This window comes from Gopherus flavomarginatus, chromosome 5, assembly GCF_025201925.1.
Source record: "Gopherus flavomarginatus isolate rGopFla2 chromosome 5, rGopFla2.mat.asm, whole genome shotgun sequence".
In the NCBI taxonomy this organism is placed as follows: domain Eukaryota; kingdom Metazoa; phylum Chordata; order Testudines; family Testudinidae; genus Gopherus; species Gopherus flavomarginatus.
This window is the reverse complement of record NC_066621.1, coordinates 153,454,792-153,481,548: the sequence shown is the minus strand read 5'-3', so window position 1 is coordinate 153,481,548 and position 26,757 is coordinate 153,454,792. Positions and strand designations below refer to the sequence as shown.

At 46.4% G+C, this 26,757-nt stretch overlaps 1 protein-coding gene across 50 annotated transcripts in view; it reads right to left on the bottom strand.

Moving 5' to 3' along the window:
- Nucleotides 1-26,757, bottom strand: part of TXNDC16 (thioredoxin domain containing 16) — a 77,946-nt gene that overhangs the window by 36,136 nt on the left and 15,053 nt on the right. For all 50 annotated transcript variants that reach the window (XM_050954652.1, XM_050954654.1, XM_050954653.1 and 47 more), the window contains 11 exons: nucleotides 26,275-26,357; nucleotides 25,162-25,235; nucleotides 23,476-23,550; nucleotides 23,045-23,166; nucleotides 22,662-22,752; nucleotides 17,409-17,565; nucleotides 16,036-16,202; nucleotides 14,811-14,871; nucleotides 9,826-9,946; nucleotides 8,771-8,917; nucleotides 8,213-8,272 (listed from right to left, as the gene is read on the bottom strand). In XM_050954652.1, the coding sequence (XP_050810609.1) occupies nucleotides 8,213-8,272; nucleotides 8,771-8,917; nucleotides 9,826-9,946; nucleotides 14,811-14,871; nucleotides 16,036-16,202; nucleotides 17,409-17,565; nucleotides 22,662-22,752; nucleotides 23,045-23,166; nucleotides 23,476-23,550; nucleotides 25,162-25,235; nucleotides 26,275-26,357 (1,158 nt within the window). The remainder of the gene's footprint in view (nucleotides 1-8,212; nucleotides 8,273-8,770; nucleotides 8,918-9,825; nucleotides 9,947-14,810; nucleotides 14,872-16,035; nucleotides 16,203-17,408; nucleotides 17,566-22,661; nucleotides 22,753-23,044; nucleotides 23,167-23,475; nucleotides 23,551-25,161; nucleotides 25,236-26,274; nucleotides 26,358-26,757) is intronic.

Below are 26,757 nucleotides of genomic sequence, written 5' to 3'. Positions count from 1 at the left end.
TTTAACCAAACAGCAGCAGCTAGCAAAACTTCTGGACAGATTCCCTTCATGGGGTATAAAAGGCTAGAAATGTTGAAACCAACACGAATCACAAATTATATCTCCAGAGCTTCCTCTCCTGGGTTCTTGTTCGCAAGTCCCATACTCTGTTCCTTGTCAAGGCTCTGCACCGAACTGCTGGGGTCCAAGCTTGCTAGGATGCCTGCTTACTGTATGTCGGACACTCTGGGCAGAAGGAGACCAAAGCAAGACACCCCAGTCATGGCAGAGCACAGCTGCCAGCAGCAGGATGAGCCAGGAGAATTACCAGCAACAGCGCTGGCAGGTCATTTTCCAAAGGGGAATGAGGGACACTGAGCACCATGTGGAGTACAGGTATTGAAGGGTATGTGCTGTTTAGGAAAGATAGAAATAAAGGCAAAAGTGGAGGAGTAGCATTGTATGTCAGTGATGAGGTAGACTGTAAAGAAATAAGAAGGGATGGAATGGATAAGACAGAGTCTGTCTGGGCAAAAATCACATTGGGGAAGAAAGCTACAAGTGCCTCCCCTGAGATAGTGCTTGGGGTGTGCTATAGAGTGCCGGGATCTGATCTGGATATGCATAGAGACCTTTTTAACGAAGTAAATACTAATGGGAATTGTGTGATCATGGGAGACTTTAACTTCCCAGATATAGACTGGAGGACAAGTGCTAGCAATAATAATAGGGCTCAGATTTTCCTAGATCCGATAGCTGATGGATTCCTTCACCAAGTAGTTGCTGAACCAACAAGAGGGGATGCCATTTTAGATTTGGTTTTGGTGAGTAGTGAGGACCTCATAGAAGAAATGGCTGTAGGGGACAACCTTGGTTCAGGTGATCATGAGCTACTTCAGTTTAAACTAAATGAAGGATAAACAAAAATAGATCTGTGACTAGAGTTTTTGATTTCAAAAGGGCTAACTTTAAAGAATTAAGGAAATTAGTTAGGGAAGTGGATTGGACTGAAGAACTTGGGAATCTAAAGGTGGAGGAAGCCTGCAATTACTTCAAGTCAAAGTTACAGAAACTTTCAGAAGCCTGCATCCCAAGAAAGGGGAAAAAAATAATAGGCAGGAATTGTAGACCAAGCTGGATGAGCAAGCATCTCAGAGAGATGATTAAGAAAAAGCAGAAAGCCTACAAGGAGTGGAAGATGGGAAGGATTAGCAAGGAAAGCTACCTTATTGATGTCAAGTATCAGAGGGGTAGCTGTGTTAGTCTGGATCTGTAAAAGCAGCAAAGAATCCTGTGGTACCTTATAGACTAACAGACGTTTTGGAGCATGAGCTTTCGTGGGTGAATACCCACTTCCTCAGATGCATGTAGTGGAAATTTTCAGGGGCAAGTATATATATGCAGGCAAGCTAGAGATAATGAGGTAGTTCAATCAGGGAGGATGAGGCCCTGTTCTAGCAGTTGAGGTGTGAAAACCAAGAGAGGAGAAACTGGTTTTGTAATTGGCAAGCCATTCACAGTCTTTGTTTAATCCTGAGCTGATGGCGTCAAATTTGCAGATGAACTGAAGCTCGGCAGTTTCTCTTTGAAGTCTGGTCCTGAAGTTTTTTTGCTGCAGGATGGCCACCTTAAGGTCTGCTATAGTGTGGCCAGGGAGGTTGAAGTGTTCTCCAACAGGTTTTTGTATATTGCCATTTCTAATATCTGATTTGTGTCCGTTTATCCTTTTCCGTAGCGACTGTCCAATTTGGCCGATGTACATAGCAGAGGGGCATTGCTGGCATATGATGGCGTATATTACATTGGTGGACGTGCAGGTGAATGAACCAGTGATGGTGTGGCTGATCTGGTTAGGTCCTGTGATGGTGTCGCTGGTGTAGATATGTGGGCAGAGTTGGCATCGAGGTTTGTTGCATGGATTGGTTCCTGAGCTAGAGTTCCTATGGTGCGGTGTGCAGTTACTGGTGAGAATATGTTTCAGGTTGGCAGGTTGCCTGTGGGCGAGGACTGGCCTGCCACCCAAGGCCTGTGAAAGTGTGGGATCATTGTCCAGGATGTTTGTCCAGGATCATTGATTTCAGAACATGTAGAGATAAAGTTAGAAAGGCCAAAAGCCATGTAGAGTTTTCCCTTGCAAAGGGAATTAAAACCAATAGTAAAAGGTTCTATAGTGATATAAATAAGAAGAAAACAAAGAAAGAAGAAGTGGGACGACTAAACACTGAGGATGGAGTGGAGGTTAAGGATAATCTAGGCATGGCCCAATATCTAAACAAATGCTTTGTTTCAGTCTTTAATGAGGCTAATGAGGAGCTTAGAGATAATGGTAGGATGACAAATAGGAATGAGGATATGGAGGTAGATATTACCACATCCAAGGTAGAAGCCAGACTTGAACAGCTTAATGAGATGAAATCAGGGGGCCCAGATAATCTTCATCCAAGAATATTAAAGGAACTGGCACATGAAATTGCAAGCCCATTAACAAGAATTTTTAATGAATCTGTAAACTCAGGGGTTGTACCGTATGACTGGAGAATTGCTAACAGAGTTCCTGTCTTTAAGAAAGGGGAAAAAAGTGATTCAGGCAACTACAGGCCTGTCAGTTTGACATCTGTAGTATGCAAGGTCTTGGAAAAAAAAATTGAAAGAAAAAGTAGTCAAGGACATTGAGGTCAATGGTAACTGGGACAAAATACAACATGGTTTTACAAAAGGTAGATCGTGCCAAACCAACCTGATCTCCTTGTTTGAGAAGGTAACACATTTTTTAGACAAAGGAAATGCAGTGGATCTAATTTACCTTGATTTCGGTTTGATACGGTTCCAAATGGGGAATTATTAGCTAAATTGGAAAAGATGGGGATCAATATGAAAACTGAAAGGTGGATAAAGAACTGGTTAAAGGGGAGACGACAACGGGTCATACTGAAAGGTGAACTGTCAGGCTGGAGGGAGGTTACTAGTGGAGTTCCTCAGGGATTGGTTTGGGGACCAATCTTATTTAATCTTTTTATTACTGACCTTGGCACAAAAAGTGGGAATGTGCTTATAAAGTTTGTGGATGACACAAAGCTGGGAAGTATTTCCAATACAGAGAACGACCGGGATATCATACAGGAAGATCTGGATGACCTTGTAAACTGGAGTAACAGTAATATGATGAAATTCAATAGTGAAAAGTGCAAGGTCATGCATTTAGGGATTAATAACAAGAACTATTGTTATAAGCTGGGGAGGCATCAGTTGGAAGTAACAGGAGGAGAAGGACCTCGGAGTATTGGTCGATCACAGGATGACTACGAGCCGCCATTGTGATATGGTTGTGAAAAAAGCTAATGCAGTCTTGGGATGCATCGGGCGAGGCATTTCCAGCAGAGATAAGGAGGTGTTAGTACTGTTTTACAAGGCACTGGTGAGACCTCATCTAGAATACTGTGTGCAGTTCTGGTCTCCCATGTTTAAGAAGGATGAATTCAAACTGGAACAGGTTCAGGGAAGGGCTACTAGGATGATCCGAGGAATGGAAAACCTGTCGTATGAAAGGAGACTCAAAGAGCTTGGCTTGTTTAGCCTGGCCAAAAGAAGGCTGAGGGGAGATCTGATTGCTCTCTATAAATATATCAGAGGAATAAATACCAGGGAGGGAGAGGAGTTATTTAAGCTCAGTACCAATATGGACACAAGAACAAATGGATTTAAATTGGCTATCAAGAAGTTTAGACTTGAAATTAGATAATGGTTTCTAACGATCAGAGGAGTGAAGTTCTGCAACAGCCTTCCAAGGGGAGCAGTGGGGGCAAAAGACATATCTGGCTTCAAGACTAAGCTTGATAAGTTTATGGAGGGGATGGTATAATGGAATAGCCTAATTTTGGCAATTAATTCGTCTTTGACTACTAGCGGTAAATATGCTCAATGGTCTGTGATGGGATGTTAAATGGGGTGGGATCCGAGTTACTACAGAGAATTCTTTCCTGGGTGTCTGGCTGGTGAGTCTTGCCCACATGCTTGGGGTTTAGCTGATCTCCATATTTGGGGTTAGGAAGGAATTTTCCTCCAGGGCAGATTGGCAGAAGCCCTGGGGGGGTTCGCCTTCCTCTGCAGCGTGGGGCACGGGTTACATGGTAGAAGATTCTCTGCACCTTGAAGTCTTTAAACCATGATTTGAGGACTTCAATTGCTCAGACACAGATTTGATACAGGAGTGGATGGGTGAGATTCTGTGGCCTGCATTGCGCAGGAGGTCAGACTAGATGATCATAATGGCCCCTTCTGACCTTAAAGTCTATGATTCTACGACTCAGAAAATAGTGCAGACTTCCTCCAAGGATCAATTCCACCCATTCTTCTCTACTCACAGATCACCTGATGTCTTTTAAGATAACCCTCATCATTGTTATTGCTGTGCATAATTTATGCAGTGCCACAGATATACATGAGTTACACCTGGCAAGAGACATAAAATGCAGTAAGAAGAGGTGCTTGACACACATTAGGAGCAAGAGAAAGACAAAGGAAAGTGTAGGTCCTCTATTAGCAGGGAAGGAGAGAGAACAACTGAGGACATCAAGAAAGCTGAAGTGCTTAATGTCTATTTTGCTTCAGTCTTCACTAAAAAGATTAATAACCAGATACTCAACACAGTTAACATTAACAACTGGGGAAGGCATGCAAGCCAAAACAGGGAAGAACAGGTTAAAGAATATTTAGATAATTTAGATGTATTCAAGTCACCAGGGCTTGATTAAATTCACCCTAGGGTACTTGGGGAATTAGCTGAAGCAATCTCAGAGCCATTAGCAATTATCTTTGAGAACTCCTGAAGATGAGAGAAAGCCAGAAGACTGGAAAAGGGCAAACATAGTCCCTATCTTTAAAAGGGGGAACAAGGAGGACCTGGGAAATTATAGACCAGTAAGCCTAATTTCAATACCTGGAAAGAGAGTGGAGCGAATTATTAAACAATCAATTTGTAAGCACCTGGAGGATAATAGGGTTATAAGGAATAGACATCATGAGTTTATCAAGAACAAACCAGCCTTATTCCCTTCTTTGATAGGATTATTGACCCAGTGGAAAGAGGGGAAGCAGTAGATGTGATATACCTTGATTTTAGGAAGGCTTTTGACACAGTTCTCCATGACATTCTCATAAGCCAACTAGGGAAATGTGGTCTAAATGAAATTTCTATAAGGTGGGTGCACAACCAGTGGAAAGACCATACTCAAAGAGCAGTTATCAATGGTTTGCTGTCAAATTGCAGAACCCCACTAGATAAGCCCTCCCAGAGGTCTGTCCTGAGTCTGGTATTATTCAATATTTTCATTAATGATTTGGATAATGGAGTAGAGCGTATGCTTATGAAATCTGCAGATGACACCAAGCTGGGAGGGGTTGCAAGTGTAATGTTGACAAACCCTGGTCATCGGTGGGCGAGATCTAACCTGGGACCTCTGGAGTTTACTGCATGAGCTAACAGGCAATGGGCTCTTAGCTAACACTGCAGAGCAGACTCATTTTATCTCTCCCTCTAAGTGGTCTCGGTGCCAGTAGATGGGACAGAACACCACACCCAGGAGGTGTGTGGGTTACACAAGCACTTTGGAGGACAAGTTTAAAATTCAAAATGACCTTGACAAATTGGAGAATTGGTCAAAATTCAACAAGATGAAATTCAGTAAAGACAAGTGCAAAGTACTTCACTTAGGAAGGAAAAATCAAATGCACAACTACAAAATGGGGAATAATTGGCTAGGAGTAGTACTGCTGAAAAGGATCTGGGGATTACAGTGGACCACAGACTGAATATGCACGATGCAGCTACAAAAAAGGCTAATATGATTCCGGGGTGTAATAAAAGGACTACTTTTTATAAGACACAGAAGGTAATTGTCCCACTCTATTCAGAATTAGTGAGAGCTCAGCTGGAAGACTGTGTCCAGTTCTGGTTACCACATTTCAGGAAAGATGTGGCCTAATTGGAAAAAGTCCAGAGGAGAGCAACAAAAATGATCAAAGGTTTAGAAAACTTGATCTATCAGGAAAGGCTAAAACTAAACAGGCCCTGTTTTTTTGAAGAAAAGAAGACTGAGGGGATACTTGATGATAGTCTTCCAATATGTTACGGGCTGTTATAAAGAGGTGATCAACTGTTCTCCTTGGCCAGTGAAGGCAGGACAAGAAGTTATGGACTTAATTTGCAGCAAGGGAGATCTAGGTTAGATATTAGGAAAAAATGTCTAACTGTCAGGGTCTTTAAGCTCTGGAACAGGCTTCCAAGGGAGGTCATGGAATCCTCATCATTGGCAGATTTAAAAACAAGTTGGACAAAGAACTGTCAGGGATGGTCTTGGTTTACTTGGCCTTGCCTCAGTGCAGGGGGCTGGACTTGACTTCTCGAGGTCCCTTCCAGCTCTGCACTGCTACGATTCTATGAGGCTTTACAGGTAATTAGGACAGTGTCCATCCCCCAAGGGCACCATCGTTTTACGTTCCTTGGTTTGGGGGCTGTGACCCAAGAATTTCCTACTGCCAGTTGTCAAGGGGCTTACAGCAATCTTCAGATTCTGGTATGTACATTTGGGTTCACCAAAGAATGTCACATGAGGTCTCAAATGAGAGCCAGTGTCACGCTGGTCATTAGTATCGTGAAATGTATGTACAGATACTGCGTAAGAAGTTACGTGTATAGACACTGAAAATAAGCCCGTAAAGCCTGTAGCATCTATCGTTTACATGTCAATTGAACACTGTCTCCTTCACAATGATTCACCTATCATGAGTCTGAGCTGAAAGCAAATGAAGGACTGTGAGGACATCAGAGGGAAAACAAAATCTAACAGGAAGAATTAGGGGGAGTGAACCCTACCTGGAGGTGTACATCAAAAGTTCAGCCTAGGCTGAAACCACTGTAGAGAACTGTGGGTGCGATAAACTTCTTTAAACATGAGAGTGACTTTTTGTTAAGTTTAGTCTCTAGAAAGCATGTTATGATTTCGTTTTATATGGAACCACTGGTTTCCAATGTTGGGACTCACTATTATTTGAATCTCTAAGGTTTGACAAGAAACCCGTTCTTGTTTTCCCTGGAAATATATCTCAGTGCTTAAGCGAAGTGCCGGGCAAGAGGTGAACTTTACAAGCTGGTGTGAACTGTTCCTTTGGGAACAGCAGGCCTGGTGATTCGGTGAGTGTCTCGTGGAGAAGGGGCTGGACACTGCAGGGGATGTACCTATTGCTACCTGTCCAGAGAGAGCAAAGTGCTCATGCCAGAAGCTTGGGTTTTCAGGGAGCAGACCCACAGCAGGTGCAGACAAGATTGCTTCACACTAAGGGTAGGCTGTGGTGAGTACCTCTCAACCCTGAGTACGCCCAGGAGTCTAACACGGGCATTCTGCTATGGTAGGTTCTTGCCTCTTTGTGCCCAAGAATTATTTCACCTTCTGCCACTGTCCTCATGTTTGCTGTAACTGCTCCTTATTGTAGCTACCGACTGTCAGTGCCTAAGGGTGATTTTCCCCATCTCGTACACAACTCTCATTCTTGTTTCCAGGATGTTATTCATTTACCCCTTACACTGCAAGCAACTCACACACGAGCCTCGTGAGCCTTGGCCCAGGAATGGTCATTTTCTCATACGTCTGTACCACACCTAGCACATGGGGTCCTGATCCCTGTGTGGGGCTCAGAGGAGCGTCTATAATGCAAATACCAAATAAGCGTAGTCCCTGATGTTAGCATGTTCTTTGCTCTTAAGACCATATTTTGACACCTGGTGCTATTTATATTTCACTTCCTTCAAGCCCCCACCCACACCCTGCCTCTCCCCACCCCGCCCCTTCCCACCACCGCCCCACCTCTTCCCGCCCCATTCCACCCCCTCCCCTGAGCGTGCCCCATCTCACTCCTCCCTCTCCCTCCCAGTGCATTCTGCATGCCACAGAACTGCTGATTGCGGTGGGCGGGAGGCGCTGGGAGGGAGGGGCAGGTGCTGATTGGCAGGGCCTGCCGGCAGGCGGGAGATGCTGCAGGGAGGGGGAGGTGCCCCAGAGGGGCTGCTGGTGGGTGCTCCCGCAGCCCCGGATGGATGCTCCAGCCCCAGAGCACCCACAGAATCAGCGCCTATGTATAGAGACATCAGTTAAACTTCCTCCTTTGTAAAAGGAGGACAGGGTCCAGGGTATGAACATCGCCTGCTTTTTAACAATGCGAGGGAGCTTTGGCACTGTACCTTTTAACGCAATGGCCACCTCTACATACAACTGCAACATCGCCAGAGACACCGCTTCCCCTGCAACAAACAAGAGACACTGTCAATAGCGGTACATCACACACGGCCAGTCTGTCGGCAGAGTCGGGGTCACTCCTGGTCAGCAGGATGGGTTACTCTCTATATATCATGCTTCTACAGTGTCTCAAGCTTTGCCATCATGACAGACAGCGATGGTAGCTCTCCAGTTTAACGTAGTGAATTGTTCTGGCACTAGGATTGCTATGCGGAAGGTAGAATTACACTGAATGTATATGTCACTACAGAAGAAATTCCTAGCTATTTTATATGAAGATCTTCAAAAATAAAAAGCTTGTCTCTGTTCAGTATCAATCTATTGCAGAAATCGATTTAATTGTACTGTTCAGGATGCGTGAGGACACCTGGAGCCTCACACAGGCATCTTTTCAGCTATTATTTAAATAGAAATAACTAAATAAATACAGGTACTCTAACAATATACTAAACTCTACAAGAAATATGCACCCATGGTGCTATGGAGATGTGTACTGTACTCACAACTGGCGTAGAATAGCACCACCATGTGAGCGGTCTCCGTCAGAGCAGCATTAAAAGTTTCTTCTGTCAGGGTACGGATGAGTTCCAAAGGGAGTTCTCGCTTCCTGTCTCTGTAAACCGCTTCCATCACCTGGTCATCTTGAATGTCTAGAGCAAATCAACGTACACATAAACATGGGCGCACAGACGCAGCAGGAACTCAACGTTTGCCAGGGTTTGAAAAGACCAAATGCAAAAGCAGGAAGAAACCAAGCAATTTATTATGATGCAGCATATGTATGCTCCAGGAATACTTAAAGGCATCAGTCAAGATCAGGGCCCCACTGCAACAGATTCTGTACATACATACAACAAAGACAGTCCACGCCCTGAAGAGTTAACAGTCTAACTACGAGATGAGAAACAAGAGGTGGCTAGGACAGGCAGATGGGAATAAGAGGGACACTGTTCTGATCAGTGTAATAAGCAGCTGTCAAGACTCGCTACTGATATACTATTTAACACTATTCTGCTAGGAACTCTTGAGCTTCACTGAAATGAAAGGAAAGATGCAGAGATATGCCAGCTGAGGATGTGACCCTTGGAGTAATGAATACTTTTATCTAGGAATCCCACTCACATTTTGTGTTTTCCCCAGACTCACACCGGCTGTTTCTTTCTTCATTTTGGCCATTTCTTATGTGAAATTATTGAAAACATGAGCAGCTGTCTAGGACTGTATTTTAAAGGAAGACTCTCACGGGCATGTAAGACAAACGGAATTTGGGCAAGGCACGCATGGGCACTCGAAAGAGGGCAGCCTGTATTTTCAAAACTGGCTCTGGATTTTGGGGGCCTGACCTGAAATACCTCAAAGGGGCCTGGCTTTCTGACAGTGACGAGCACGTGTCTTAAGGCCCCAAGCCAGTCTGGATCATATAGGCCAGTGCAACTACAGTACTTGTGTATGTTTCAGAATGTCTCCAGCAAGGAGGCACCAGTTGTATGAGTAACTCTCCTTAGTAATTAACTAGCACGTGACTAAATGTGAACAGAATTCCAAACACCAGCGTTACCCTGGTCATTATTGTCACTTTCATCCTCATCTTCCTGGATCTGTTCGTCCTTTATTTTGTCTTCCACAAGGGCTATTATTTCATCAGTGTCTTCCAAAACCAGGTATTTGATCGGCACACCCTGGGGAAGAGAAAAATACCAGCTGGGACACAAGGGCATTTATTTGCACCTCTGCTCTGGAATGGCTGGAATCACTGCAATATAAAATGGAGGCAAGAGGGTGCTCAATGGCATTGGGTGGCCACTTCTTGTTTGGTTTTGGACATGTCAATGGACTTCTAGGGCTGCTGCACATGGCTCTACACTCTCACATTCAGCAGCTGGAACATTGGCTCAGTGGTTTAAGCATTGGCCTGCTAAACCTAGGGTTGTGAGTTCAAGCCTTAAGGGGGCCACTTAGGAATCTGGAGCCAAAAATCTGTCTGGGGATTGGTCCTGCTTTGAGCAGGGGTTTGGACTATATTACCTCCTGAGGTCCCATTCAACCCTGACATTCTACGATCTATACTGAGATGACTCTGCAGTTCCTTCTCCTGCCCAGAGGGTTGCTCTGGTGTCTGCTGGGTGACTCTCCTATTCCCTTGGCAAACTTACAGGCAGCACAGAGCAGCTGGCAAGAACTGGTAGCAGCAGCAACAAACTGGGGAGATGATGCTGCCACAAGAACTTCCCTGCCAACACCCCTTCCCTGATGGGAGTTATCCTACAGGGCTCAGTATTGGGACCAGGCAGTTCCTACTGTAGCTTTAAAACCCAATATTAATACTAATCTAGAGGGTTCCCAGCCCTGTGTTCTGCCATTAACATGCTCCAGCCACTGGCACTGGTGAAAAAGGAGAACTGGAGCGAGCCTCTTTTTCATGCAGCTCTTACTCAAAACACGCCTGATTGTTGCCTTGCCTCTCAGGAGAGAGCATCTGTTTTCCCTCCAGCGACAGAACTGTGTGCATTTGGCTGCCGGCCTCGATCAGGAGGCTACATTAGTGTCACATGACCCGCCAAAAGCTGCCTACCGGCTAACACCTGCTTTTGCAGATGTCTACAAATTATGCAACACGTTCACTCAAAACTCTGCTCCGCAAGTGGATACCATCACCCATTCATTTCAGACAAACTGCTGGGGCCACGAGCAGTTCCTCTGAGCCGATCAAGAACATTAATGGAATGCTGATGCATTATTGGTCTTCCCAGAAAATAAGAATTCTAATGAACATTTGCAGCGGAGTAACCACAATCCTGACATGGAGAAGGATTCTAGCATAGAAAGGTCTCCCATTCAGATAGGAGTCCAAGAACCTTTCCTTTTCCTAACTTAGATTCGTGCCTGGATTCTACCTTCTTCCTCTGTTACAAACCATAAAGCAAAGGCCTGCTTTGTGCAACATGAAAATCTACCCTTCCGCTAAGGGGTTATTTTGCGCAGCACCACAAAATACCTGTATTAAATTGTATTTATGCGCTTGGTGCTGTACAAGACATACAATACAGAGAGCCCCTGCAATTGCAACTTGCAATCAAATTAAGACTGAAATCTATCAGAGAGGAATTGGAATCATGACTACAGTCTTGACAGCTTTCTGTTTTACATACCTCAGGTAATCATACAATCCCCACCTAGGGACCACCTGGGCACCTCACAATCTTGTAATCTATTTTTTCTATAAAACACCCCTGTGAGGCAGGGCAGTGCTACTACCCCATTTTACAGGTGGGGATCTCAGGCACCAAGTGGCTACATGACTTGCCCATGGTCACAGAGAAAATCTGTGGCAGGGCAGGGACTTGCACCCAGAGCTCCTGAGCTCCAGGTCAGCACCCTCACCACTGGATGATCCTTCTTCGGTGATGAACTTTTGAACAAATCTGGGCCCGGCTCCTGCTCCCTGGGTTCCAGCAGGGCTCCCGTACTGGCGAGGGGTCTGACTGCAGGATCAGGCCCTTTCTGAGCAAGGGGCTGCCGTCGGTTTTTGGGATGATTGATGGGTTTTACTTTTACTCCAAAGAATTTCACTCCATACCACTATTTGTTATCAGAAAAATGTCTCTTACTGAACTGGATTCTACATGGTCTCCCACTACTTCCCAACTGTCTAACTAGGTACTTATCTGGCCATGAAACCCAGCGCATCTGAGCAGCTCATGATCATTAAGGATTTTATCCTCCCAACAGCCCTGAGAGATAGGGAAACATCCTCCCCATTGTACAGATGGGAAGACTGAGGCAAACGGCAGATTAAGGACCTGTCTACACTGTGATTAAACACCTGCGGCACCTGGTCTGAGAGATTGGTCAGCCGACTACAGCTCACAGGGCTTGGGCTGCGGGGCTAAATATTGCAGTGTGGACATCTGGGCATGGGTGGAGCCCAAGCTCTGAGACCCTCCTCCCTCGCAGGGTCTCAGAGTTCAGACTCCAGCCTGAGCCCGAACATCTACACTGCAATTTTATAGCCCCGTAAGCCAAGCCCTGCAAAGCTGAGTCAGCAAACCCAGGCCAAAGGCGGGTCTTTTATTTCAGTACAGCCATAACCCTTGGTTCCTGTGTGCTCTGTCAATCAAACCTAACCATTTCATCTCTGTCTGGGAACCTCTCACAAATTATAGTTCTGAGGAAAACTGGCCCTTGATGAAGAACGGAATCCTGGGTGTAACTGGACTGTGTGTTGTGTTTACATGAAACCAGAAGAACAAACTGAATTGACGTATTTTCATTCTCTCCTTGTTACCTTTCCATTCCCATGTTTCGGTGGCTACGGGCTCATAGGGTTAGATAGCTGCTTTCACCTTCTGTATGTAAAAGCCCTACTGGTGCAGACAAAGGCTTATCCGGTGTCATTTCAACAAAATGGATTTAAAAGAAAATTCATTACAGCAGAAATACAGTGAACAAACTATAGGCTCGTCCTGTTGTTTCAGACAGCAGACCTGGAACATGTGTGTCACTCACCTGACAAGTGGAAAACTCAAGGAGGAAGCTAGATTCTGGTCCAATCCTGCGTGCTTTGCACACACATGGGAGAAGTTCAGTGTATTCATTGCAATGTGCATTACCTGGCATTTGTCAACGCTGAATTTCATCCAGCATCCCACCTGCCCATTCCCCAGCGTGGGCAGGTCCCTCCAAAGGTACTTTACCGCTCACGCCATCCCCACGTACTTTCCTTATTAGCCTCTTGGGAGGTACGTTGTCAAAGGCCTCTGTAAAGTCAAAATCCCTGGGGGTTTCAGGAGTCTTAAATGGTTCATAAGCCTCATGCTGGCTTTCTGCACTGGGTGAATTTCACCGTATCTGTTTTGCCCCAAAAACAAACATGAACATAGCAACGGAAGGGACCAGCTGAGTTACCAACTCTAGTCCCAGCTATCACAGGTGACCTTGGCATATCATCCCGTTCGTACATTTATCGAGCTCCATCTTAAAGCCAGGGACTCTCTGGTGGGGAGGCTGTGTACTGAGCAGCCCCTCATGGCCGGGGTGGCTCAGCAGGCACCCCATCCCGTTTAGCCTCCTACACAAGCAGGCTTTCGAATGGGTAACACGCCCCCTGCTGGAGGCTGCTTTAATAACAAAAGCCGTTCTTAGCAATACTTAGGGTGCCAGAATAAAGCCCTTCACCACCCAGCAGGCCACACCTAGCTCTGGGGCTTCCTCTCCCAGCCAGAGCTCAGCTTCTGTTCCCAGCTGTCCCTCAGCCTTCTCACCCTAAACTTCTAGGCTCAAATTCCGTCTGGGGTTTCCCCATACGATCCTCCTGCTCCCCTGTCGCAGCTCCCTCAGCGTGTCAGTCTTCACCCTCTCCTGAACTCTCCCCACCCTCTTCACCATATCCTCCTGCTGCTCCTTATAAAGCCACCACCCTGGTCTCTCCCAGGTGTGACTTAGTTTGTGACCAAGGTTGGCCAGCCCCAGCTGTTAAGGGGTGAGCCACCCTGTTACAGCCTTGTATAACGCTTGCTTTCTCTTAACTCACACAGGACAGGTCTACACCAACAGTGCTCCAGCATTTCTGTGAAGACTCTCCTACAGTGACAGGAGAGCAACATAGAATATCAGAGTGGGAAGGGACCTCAGGAGATCATCTAGTCCAACCCCCTGCTCAAAGCAGGACCAATCACCAGACAGATTTTTGCCCCAGCTCCCTAAATGGCCCCCCAAGGATTGAACTCACAACTGTGGGTTTAGCAGGACAATGCTCAGACCACTGAGCTATCCCTCCCCCTGTATAATGAATCCACCTCCGTGAGAGGTGGTAGTGACAAAACAATACAGAAATTAGGATTTCACAACCACAACTATTGATATGTGATTTCTTGCTAGACAGATGCTGTCAAACTAAGTTTTCTTTAACCATCTTAAGATCTGTCTTTATCTGGTGCTAGTGGGTGCCATTAGCACGAGGTCTCCTTCTTCACAGCCAGGTCTTACCTTGTTTTAACGTCATTTAGATGGAATGTGAAGATGTGACTTCCTGCTTCTCAGCTAATGCTGCTGCTTGGCTGCTCTTTTAATCTGGCTGCAGACGAAGGCCGTAGGCTTTAGGCTTTACAATATGGCTGCAGACGAAGGCCTTATCCTGGTGCCCTAATGTGTGCAGGTAACACAATGTGGGCAGGAGGAGCTCTCCCATCGACACAGCGCTGTCTGCATGGGGGGCGTTAGGGCGGCAGAACTGTGTCGCACTGGGTGGTGGATTTTTCACATCCCTGAGTGCCATACTTATACCGATGTACATTTATAGTGTAGACCTGGCTAGTAGTTCAGCATCAGCAGCCGTGAGCAGTCCTACACTAACGAGCCTCTGCAATTATGCATTGATAAGGGAAGAAATGTCAGTTTTACACATGCAAGGGGATTGGTTAAAGAATAGCGAGGAAAACTATCGTGAAAAAATAACACCTCGAACTTCTACCGGGAAGTGCACTATGTTAAAGCAATCGGATTAAACGTGAACCAATTGTGTCATGAATAAATACAACAACTAACCTCTTCTGCTGTCTTGAGGGCTATGTTAGACCGGAGAAGAACGTTCAGATCTACGGAGTCCCTTTCAAAATATAAATCAGATGTTAAACGGTGTCATGGATAAAATAACATTCCCCCTGGGTACTGCCTCAGTTGTGGGCACTGGTGCTTCTCTAGCAGTATAGTGGTAGTGCCAGCGTCTGACCCCCTAATTGGGGAAGATAACAGGCTACCTTTGCCCAGCCCCTCCTGAGCTGAGAGGCTGCTCAGCCACAGCCCTGAATCTAGGCCAGTGTGCCTTGTATATTTCTTTCAGAGTAAAGCAGAGAAGCGTGTGAATTCTAGCGGTGCCGTTTTGAAGGGCACGGATTTCAAAAGTGGCATTGGCCTGACTCTGCTCCCACTGAAGTCAGAGGGAGTTTTACCACTGGCTGCAAGGAGAGCAGAGTTAGACTAGTGGCTACTGAGGCTGCCAGGAGCCCCGGAGGTAGTTCCAGCAGGCATCAGAAAGGACTCTGACAGATGACCAAAGCCAAACCCAGAAGGAAAGGCTCTGCACAAGCTGCCACAGTGCAACTTCTGAGAGGTCAGCAGTCAGGGCTTTTGCACAGTGTGCGGCCATCACCCTGTTCCCCCTCCTCACAGAGTGCAAGCACATTGCCATGAGATGCCTTAGAGTTCAGCGTTACCAGGCTGCAAAAGCACAAGGTCTTCCAATAGCATCACAAATAGCAAACAGATCCTACTTGGGAGTTCTGTGGTGCAGAGAGCCCAGCCCAGCCCAGCATACACTCCACGACTCCTGTCCCTTTCTGGGTTTTCCTTTACTTATAATTTAAGAACAAAACACAATCCTTTGTCTGAGCTTCTTCCCAAATTGGCCATTTCTCCTTCCTATGTTACCATACAGTCCCTCTGACTTGGAGAGAGGCATAAACCCTTTTATACTCCTGGGCTGACACTAATGAGGCCAGCCTGGTCTGACTGCCAAGATGAGTCAGCAAAACAGCTCTGCATGCAGAGCCCAATAACTTAACAACTTGCCAAGGGCCCTGTTCTGTTCTCATTTACTCTTGTATAAATCCAGTGTAATTCCACTGACTTCACTGGTTATTCTGAATCTATACCAGTGTAACAGAACAGAATGTGTAGCACCTGTTAATCAGCTTGAATACAACAAAGATATAAGTCGCCTTCAAAAGAAGGACTGCTCATAGGAGACCATAATATTACTAAGCTTAAATACCTTGACAAGAGGGCAACTCCTGCTTTCCCCAGCAGCTGCCATGCTACAAACTCAGCAGTTCTTTTATCAGCTTCATAGGTCTCCTGCTGACTGAGAATAAATACCAGCGGCAGCCCGAGCTGTAGGTGGATAGTTGAAACCTTTTCTGGATCTTCAGCAACTTCAGTCTAGAGAAGAGATACAACTAAATGGTTTAATACCTTCACAGTGTATGTTAGTGATCACACATAGTTGATCAACAAGCTTAGATTTTAGATAAGTTATGCAAAGTAGATAATGAGATACTATCTTTGTTTATCCTAAATAAATAGGATCCAATCACCCCAAAACCTACATCTGGAACATTGCCACCTGAATACACCAATTAGGGTTGATATTTAAATGGGGGAGAATCTTGTGCATTGAAATGCTGACAATTTAGGTGGAAACGTTCTTAGATTTTTAAGACCAGAAGAGACCACTGTGATCATCTAGTCTGACCTCCTGCATAACCCAAGCCATGGATCTTCTCTCACTTGATTCCTGCTTCAAGCCCAAGTCCAAACTGGAGCAGATCTTCCGGGAAAAACATTCAATCCAGATTTTAAAAATGCCAGTGATGGAGAATCAACCACACCCCTAGGTCAGTTGCTCCAATGGTTATTTACCCTCACTATTAAAAAGCTGCACCTTATGATCTGTGACCACTGACCCCCAGCACCCTAATCCCTACGGTGGCTTAGAAAATCCCACCAGGAATGCACAGTACGACCCGGATTCTTTTTCCCTCCCTGTTTTCATCATGCTGCCGCAGCTAGCACATGACCACTGATCTTCTGAATGACAGACTCAGGCATGACTGATCTTCTGCCTGACTGTGCCAGGGCACAGAAAGCCTCAATGAAGGGTGTCCCATGCCCCCTGGGGGTGCTCATTCTGACCTGTTTCCCCACGTCTAGCTCAGCGGAGGGGATCTAAAGCTGCGTTTGCACTGACCCAGGCACCTTGCAGCCACAGAGGCTGGGGGCAGTCTCTGCTGATGTGAACCCATGGAAGTCAATTTACACAGACAGAGCATCTGCTCTTGAATGTCTGCAGGGACATAACCACCCTCCGCAGAGCTCTGAGTCAGGGGCCTGAGTTCTCTCTCTCCCCTGCCTCTCTGGAGGGTACAACACCCTCTGCAGGGCTCCCAACCAACATACTAAAGCCCAGGGATCCAACCCAATCCCCCTTGAAATCAATGGGAGTTTTGCCATTGACTTTAGTGGGGTCAAGATTTACACCCCACGTCTTGTGCATGGAGTTGTTCTGGGCTACATGCCCCAGCTGCAGGCTAGCCTCGAGTGCTTTCATGCAGAGCAGATGATGGAGAGTATCATTTAAACCCATACCACAATGGGTGCTGCCATCAGTTTGAGATATGTGTGGATGTTCAGCGTGGTCAGTGATTGCACCATCGGAGTCCTCCTACACGGCTGGGTCAGATCTGGGACCCGCTGACAGTGGCAGAAGAAGAGCTGAGCAGACAATGCATCAGAATCTTCATGGCTAGAGGAGAAAAACAATACACTGAGATTGTATTTGTCCCAGCGCCGGGTACATGAACCCGTGTCTCCCCTCAGTGATCCAGCCAGGGCAGCCACTCAGGGGAGGGATAGCTCAGTGGTCTGAGCACTGGCCTGCTAAACCAAGAGTTATGAGCTCAATCCTTGAGAGGGTCATTTAGGGATCTGGGGCAAAAATCTGTTTGGGGATTGGTCCTGTTTTGAGCAGGGGGTTGGACTAGAGGACCTCATGAGGTCCCTTCCAACCCTGATATTCTATGAACTCTGTCAAATGTATTTACTTCCAGCTATTCCTTTACAGTCACCTGTCATAAACAGATAGTTAAGGGTTAGCGTCTCTTTTACCTGTAAAGGGTTACAAGCAGTGAACCTGGACCACCTGACCAGAGGACCAATCAGAAGACAAGATACTTTCAAATCTCGGTGGAGGGAAGTCTTTGTTTTGTGTTGTTTGTTTGTCTGTTGTTCTCTCTGGGGTCTGAGAGTGACCAGACATAACTACAGGCTCTCTAATTTTCTGTTCAAATAGTAAGTACCAGTAGAAGGCGGTTTAGTCTTTTTGATTGTTTTCTTTATTTGCAAATGTGTATTTTGCTGGAAGGATTTTAATTTGTATTTGTGCTGGGGGGAAGGCTTCTCTCTAGTGTCTATAAGCTGAAAGACTCTAACATTTACCATCTAAATTACAGAGACAACTTTTACTTTTTTCTTTCTTTTATTAAAACTTTTTTTTTAAAGACCTGATGGATTTTTTCCCCCTTGTTGAGGCTCAAGGGAATTGAGTCTGTACTCACCAGGGAATTGGTGGGAGACAGGGAGAGAGAAGGGAGGGGGAAAGGTGGAATTTCCTCTGTTTTAGATTCACGGAGCTTGAATCTGTATTACCTCTTGAAGAGGGGAAAAGAGGAGGGGGGAAGGTGCATTTCCCTTTGCTTTAAGATTCAAGGAGTTGAATCACAGTGATCTTCCAGGGTAACCCAGGGAGGGAAAGCCTGGGAGAGGCAATGGTGGGGGAAAGAGTTTACTTTCCTTGTGTTAAGATCCAGGGGGTCTGGGTCTTAGGGTCCCCAGGAAAGGTTTTTGGGGGGACCAGAGTGCCCCAAAACACTATATATTTTTGGGTGGTAGGAGCTTATCAGATCTAAGCTGGTAATTAAGCTTAAAGGAATTCATGCTGGTACCCCATCTCTTGGACTCTAAGGTTCAGAGTGGGGATTTATACCATAACATCAAATGTATTTAATTCCAGCTATTCCTTTACAGTCACCCACCCAAGTTTAGGCAATATCACTGGCATGGAAAGGCAGCGGGGAAAGTTAACGGAGAGCCAAGAAATGATGCAATGAGCTAAATCCCAAACCTTTCCACAGAGTTTTTCAAATGTCAAGTCTCTGTGTTCACAAGTGAGGACAAGACAATAATTGTGGAACGTGGAAGCCAATCAAAGTGTTCATCTGAGCACTCCACATAAGCCGAACATAACAGGTTGCATCTTGGGAAAATGCAAGCAATAGCAAAATTCCCATTTACTTCAACAGGACCAGGATCCAGGTGACACTCTCCTTTCCTTCACCCCTCCTTGTGCACAAGGTGCAAGTGCACAACCTCACGCTGGAGATCTCCTAGTCTCCTTGAAGTTAAGGCCAGAAGAGATCATTACGATCATCCACTCTGACATCCTGCATAAGCCAGGCCACAGAATGTTACCTAGGGATTCCTGCACCAGAGGGAACTAACTGTCCTCAAGCCCAATAAACGGTGGTTCAACTGGGGCATCCATTGGATGGGCCAAAGCCACACCACCACTCTCCAAAGGGAACCCGTTAAGTACTGACTTCTCTGCACCCTGCCTCAGAATAGTGTTCATGTGTGGCCATCACTTGACTTCCATGGTGCCTTACACTCATGCAGGGTGACCAGAGGTCCCGATATTATCGGGACTGTCCCGATATTTACTTGCTTGTCCTGCGTCCCGACCAAACATCAGTCGGGACGCGAATTGTCCCCATATTTTGCCCTCTGGCGCACAGGCAGAGGGGGCTCATGCCCCCTGCCCCAACTCCACCTTGGCCCCGAATCCGCCTCTCCCTCCCCCATCAGATTCCTCCCCAAATCCACACCCTGGCCCCGCCTCCCCAGCCCCACCCCCTCACTGACCTATTGGATCCCTCCCCAAATCCCCGCCCTGGCCCCGCCTCTTCCCCAAACACACCGCATTCCACCTCCTCACCCCTCCCTCTCAGGCTTGCGCTACTCAGCTGTATGGCAGTGCAAGCACTGGAGGGAGGCGGGAGAAGCAGGACGTGGCAGCCAGCTCAGGGGAGGTGGAGGCAGAGCGAAGGTGAGCTGGGGCGGGAGGGTGGGGAGTGGAGCTGCCGGTGGGTGCTCAGCCCTCACCAATTTTTCCTGTGCTCCGGCGGCTCTTGGGTTTCTTTTTGTTTGTTTGTTTGTTTTTGTTTTTTCCTCCACCGCCGTCTCTTGGCTTTTGGGTGGGGGCGGGTTTGTTGCTCCGCTGGCATCCCCACTCCCTCCCCCCCCCCGCATTCCGATACTTCACGTCTGTCATCTGGTCGCCCTACACTCATGTCCCTTGACTTCAGTGGAACCAGGCTTGACCCAAAGGAAATAGCTTGTTCACATTTCAGTTTTCAACCTCTACTAGGTGGCGGTTTGGTCCCCTGGCTAGGACCCTAGCTTAGCAGCTGGGAGAGCGAGGGTCCGTTCCCTGCTTGACCACAGCGTGCCCATTCTGCTTGGGGCAAGTTGCTATGTGCCTTGTTCGCTGTGCCTAAAACAGCGATACTAGTGTTGTCGCTGCGAGGTGCTCAGACCCTATGACCCCCAAGGTCACAGAACTGCCTAAAAAACATAAACCCAGCGGTGTGATATTCCCATCCAGTCTAACCTGAGTGAGGTTTTTCAGAGTCAGCCAGACGCGGATTCCCAGTGTTTTCCAACACCCACAGACGTACTGCGTTGTCCTAAAACTTTGGGCCAGATCCTCAGTGGGTGTAAACTGGTTCAGGTCCAGTGAAATCAAGGTTGCTGCACTAATTCACACCAGCAGAGGACTGAGCACCGTACGTCCCTCTGCAGTAGCTGAGGGCCCTGCTGAGCCATGAGCACCTACACTCCCTGTCTCTTTATGCTACAGATGGCGGACTAACAGTGCAGCTTTACTCCGAAAGGTGACAGCAGGCCTGCTGCATTCAAAAGTGCTGTATTTTGTCCGGGTCCTCTTGTGGGAGGTGCCACAGAGCTGTCCCTCCCTCCCTTCCCCACCAGATCTGCAAGTCTGTGCTCTCAAAAGCAGCGGGGAGGCGATTGGTTGAGTGACGTTCAACTTGCAGCCAAATCAAGGGGCTCCTATCAGAGCCCACCTCAGTGTGACTGAAAAGGCTTGTGAATTGTCCCAAAAATTAATCTCTCTCAATTTGTAGCCTGAATGTTTCAAACAATAAGCAGGAGGGTGGGAGAGGGTCACTGAGAGGGGACCTGGCCTGGAGGAGAATCTCCCTCTGTCCAGCCAAACGAGCACTGACTGCGGATTGTTTGCATCGCACAGTCCAGCCAAGCTCAAGCTGGATTCCCTTTGAAAGAAGCAAAACTAAGGGAAACGCACTGACACTGCACCAGCTGAGCTCGAGAGCAGCACCTCAGGCTCCGGGGCCCGACGGGGAGGAAGCCAGGCAGCATTCCCGACTCCGTTTTGTCAAGGGGGCCCTGTATTTCATTGCTGATCCAGGATCGGCGGCACAAGTCACTTCTGGAAACCATTGCAAGTTTCCATGTGACGCAAAGGAATGGGTGGCATTAGCCGTGCTTTGGGAGAGTCCCATGCAGCCACTGATGTCTATAGCACATCACTACGAAACATGGACAAGGGACCAGAGGTCATACCCTGGCCCCACCAAAATCAATGGAAAACTCCCACTGACTTCAGGATTTCAGCCCATGGTTTTTAAAGCTGGAAAGCTCAGGAGAATCCATGTGTCAGAGGGACACTGAGCTTCAGGGGTGCAGGGTGGCCCCAGCTGCCAATTCGCCATGTTAAATCATCCCTGGGGCTGCTGAATAAAAGACGGTCTTGTGTCTGGCCTGGAACTCAGGAGAGCTGGGTGCAAGTCCCAGCTCTGCCACAGCCTGCCTGTGTAACCCTGGGCTAGTCACATCATCTCTCTGTGCCTTCCTACCCCTGTCTGTGAAGCAGGGACGATACTTCCCCCGCCTCATGGTGAGACTGAATTCACTGATGTATGCGAAGCGCTCCAACTCTCCAGTAATAGGAACCACGTCGGCACATAGACAGAAATTGTGCCAGTCTATCGAATACTGGGAAAATAGGTTCTGATCCCGCTGACATCAACAGAAGCCGAGGTGGCTCAAAGCCTTACAGAATAGGGTGCACAGATTGGTCTGATCTTCCACCCAGAAACATCAGCTTCCTCACTTTAGTGCTCTGTCCCTCCCCGCTCATCCCCAGAATCCTGACCTCTGGTCCCGTGTGTGACTGACAGAGCCACCAGCTCTCCCTGGTCTGACTTTCAGGGGCTGCTTAATGTTGTAAACGTTGGGGGGTTAAAACATCCGGGATGAGAGATGGGCACCACAGCCAGTTGACGAGGAAAAGACACAAGCCCTGAAGAACAAAGTTTGGCCCTCAGACACCGGGATAGCTGCAGGCCTGGCAGTCAGAAAAACCAGCTCTTCACAGATAAAGTGACTTCATTTGCTAGGGAAATGAGTGAGAAGCTGCCAGTGTGCCATCTCAGATGGTTATTACAAGCTTTGGAGCACAGCTGCATTTTCAGTTCAGCGTTAGGGCAAAGGCTTGTGCCAGTTCTACTGAAACTAACCTGGTTCACCAGCGTCTGCTGCTCCAACCGCAAACAAACAAATTCTGCCACATTTACAGCAAAGAGTTCTCTCCTCCGCGAGTAGCCTCGTTCATTTCAACGGGGCTATTTATGGAGCACTCAGAACCTAGGTCTGCACTTCTTCCCACCTGGGACTGTGACCAAACCAAACCAACAGCATAAGCAGTTGAGATGAGTCCCTTCCTCCGACCGCTATACCCACCCAAAGTCCTTCGCCAGCGCCGCCTCTGTGGTTAAAACAAACTGGTGGGCGGTACCATATACAAAAGCAGCTTCCATTACTGCTCTGTGCTCTAAAAAAAAAAAAAAAAAAAAAAAAGGGCTCAAGTTAATACATTCTTAGCCCACTACCTCACCCATGCTAAATATTACAGCCCAGATTTTCAGAATCGGCATCAAAAATAATATACGCCTGACTCACTGGCATGCATTTCAGTATACTCTGCATGGTGAAATGGATCCTTCTTTTAAAAAGAAACCAAGATGTTTGGCGATCTGGGTCAGAAACTCAGTTCTGCACTATCTTATCAAAAAAACAGAAAAAGCTCTTGAAGGGATATTAAGGTGGAAGGCTGATTTTAGCACCTGGTGTTCCAACTGCTGGCACATAGGCAAAGACGACGTTTGATCTTCCCTTCAGAGAATTTTCTAGATTCTGAAGCTCCACCAGCGTTGTAATGTATTTAACTTCGTTAAAGAGGAGGGCACTGACAAGACAAAAATCTCATTTACAGCATTCTTCAAAAGAAACCCGAATTTTCACCCACAACTGCAGGCACAGACCAGAGCAGGTGCACCTCTGGCTACCTGCCTCATGAAGCAACAGATGAAACTGCTCCGATTTGCCCCAGTAATTCATTTTGCAGGGCTAAATTGCACCAACAGAGAGGCCAACTTCAGCTCAGCTGAAAACGGTCCCCCAGGATGTACCGAGTTCATGTTTATGCAAAGCTTCAGGCAACAAGTGAAAAAACAAAGCAAATGATTTCACACAGATGAATGTTCGCTTTACTTACAACAGGGTATTGGCTACAATGGCATTCACGTCGAACAGGGCATCTGTGGGGAATTCTCTGAGCAATATGTTATCTCTGCGAAAGAGAACAACCAACCAAGTCATAAATCAACATAGAGGTTATTTATCCATGTAGCTGTATTTCCTAGTTCCTGATTCTTTTTGCAGATTCTAAGTCCAAAAGGGATCATTCTGATCTGACCTCCAGCATAACAGGCCATAGGAATCCTGCACTGAGCTCAATGCCTTTGATTGAATTAGTGCATTTATCTTTTAGACAGCCATCACCCAAAATGCTCATCTGAGAGGAGACAAGAGACTCCTCTTAAATGGGACAGGTCAGTTAAAAGGAAAGCATTTGTGCAAGGGATATGAACACATATGGGAGTTGGGCACCTAACTCACTTAGGTGCTTTTGGTGGTGTCTTCAGTCTAACAAGCTTGCAAGAGATCCAGAACGAATCCTGTATTAGCCCACTTTGCATTAACTTCAGTGCACTTTGGATCAGATCCTTTGTCTGGTATGGAGTCTGATCAGTGGTGAGCAAATGTAACCCACACTTACTCTGCTGAGTGGTGCTCTGTCTCCCTCTGGTGGTGGCTGGGCCACATAAGGTAGAGCTGACTGGGAATTTTTCATCAAACTGTTTTTCAACTGAAAACCCAATTTTCACAAAAGATTTTTGCCAAATATTTTCAGTTTTTCACCAGGAAAATCTAAATGAAATATTCATTTTTGATCAGGTCAATAGCTCCTGAGCCATGCAGTGCCTCTTGGGAGTTGTAATTTGGGTGCCTCAGCCCCCATTCTCCTCCATGGGCCAGGCTCCCTAAATGGACTACATTTCCCATGATGCATCATGGTCTGACCTCTGGCTGAACGTCTACAGTGCATCAAGGGAGTCATATAACCATGGCGCATGCAGTCATATAACCATGGGAGACGCAGTCCAGTTTTTTCCCCATAATGAAATCCTGCAGTCTAGCAGACTCTTGTCTCTGTTCCTTGTAACTTCAGCCTCCTGGTTTGTTAAAAAGAAACAAAACAGTGTTCACTTACATGCCAGTTCTTGGTGTAAAATGACTGAAGTTGCCTTGTATAAATATTTGTTTCCTCCAGAATAACACCAAGCAACTTATCTCCAACAAAGCCAAGAAAATCACACTAAATTCACCCAGGCACCTCTTGTAAGGTCTAACCCATTCCTTCCATTCCCATCCAGGGCAGTGATCTATCTAGGGATACCTTATCCTACCTGGGCATGGGGGCGGAGGGGGGTAGACCAGATGACCTCCTGAGGTCCCTTCCAGTCCTACATTTCTAGGACTCTATAAGAGCGACTTGTAGTATCCACTCCAGCTATTCACCTAAGCCATGATTTTAAATTGAATTTTCTATACTGATTCATCATTGAAAGACAAAGGTTCCTCCCTGTACTTCCTGGATAATCTGAGAGGCTTCTAGGACTGGTAGCCAGCTGGTCTGCTACTGATGGGCCTGATCTAAAATGGAGGTCTTTCCACTAGTTTCAAAGGATCATGGTGGAAAGTGTCTCCTTCGTTGCTAAAGCCTTCCAGTGCTGGACATGTCAGCTTGCTGACATGGTTTCCTTAAAACCTTGCAGCAGAGAACCTTTCAAAAACAGTATTTTATTTAGTCACCAGCATGCAATAAAACTCCATTCACCTGAACAGGTATGCTTTCATTAAGGCATTTTCTTTCCCACAATATCTTGACACATCTTCTTTGAGACAATTAACCTGGATATTTAAAACAAGTCGTTATAAATCTTGACACACAGACAGATATCTACAAATATATAAAGTTGGAAGCATTTTTTGGTCCAACTGTACGAAAGAGAACTTTTAAAATCTACTGTTTAGGCAAATGCAATTAAGCGATAATGTGAATGGGATCCAGTGTTACAATTAAGATTTTACAAGCACAAAGGGCAGGAAATTCCAAGTCATGGTTCTCAAACAAACATAATTTGGCTGCCTTCATTCAGTTTCACTCAGTCACTCCTATAGTAAGCCCAAACTATGTTTGATAGCAATGTACTAATTTGCATAGGATAACATTTCTGTCTTAACAGAAAAGGCCGAGGAAAATTTCTTTACACTTCTCCTCAAAATATTTGGACTGAAAGCAAGCATGTGAAATTTCAGCCAAAAGATCATCTTTTAGAAAGCTGAACCTGCCTCAGGATAAGGATTCAGTTGGCTGCAAAATGGTGTTTTTTCCCTCACAGTAAATGTAGATTTTTTTCAGCAAAAACCTGAATATTGAAAATATTACCATTTAGAAATGCGGCCATTGTGCCTCCCATTGTCCTTTGTAGGCAGGGCTCAGACTACGTCACCCATGATGCACCATGACCTCCCCCTACTAAAGATGAGAGGGAATGCATCACGGGAGTCCCTGGCCACGATCCATGCAGGGAGACCCCTGCACTCACATGGAAGCCAACTGACCTTAATGGAGTTCCATGCAAGCCGGGGGGTTGCCAGCAGAGAGCCATCTCTGAGAGCAGAGAGCCAACAGAGAGCAGGGTCGGACAGATGACAACATCACCTGCTCAGCTAGCTACTTAGCACTGCTAGTGCTGCAGTTTAGAGATAACTGTCTGCTGTGAACACATTAATACATCTGTTACACAGACAGTGACAACATAACCACCTGTACAGAGAACTGTCCTGCGTGCCCATGTGATCAGAATTACAGCCCCAGCAGATAACAGACGCATTATTGAGGAGTCTACATTTCTCAGCTAGGAAAATAAATGACATGTTCATTTACCTTCACCACTGAGATCCCATAGTCCTGGAGAGCTCCAACTGAGTTCTCTAGCTGTTCCAGAAACAGATGGACACCTGGAGAACCTGAAACACCAATAAGAGCTGGTTTCTCTGTATCTCTGATCCTCTTGAGTATTAGGTAGAGTAGCTAGAACAAAACCTAATGTTCCCTAATCTCTCTGGACCAGACTGAGTTTTATTCACACCTAGGGTGACCAGACAGCAAGTGCGAAAAATCAGGACAGGGGTGGGGAGTAATAGGAGCCTATATAAGAAAAAGACCCCAAAATCGGGACTGTCCCTATAAAATTGGGACATCTGGTCACCCTACTCACACTGAGTAGTAGTTGCTACACAAGCCTCCCCACTGATTTCAGCAGGGCTACTCGTGGCATAAGCTACTAGTCAACATAGATACGGGTATGACTAGCTGGCCTTATTTGCCTCAGTTTCCCATTTTACAGAGAGGGGCAATGTTACTTCC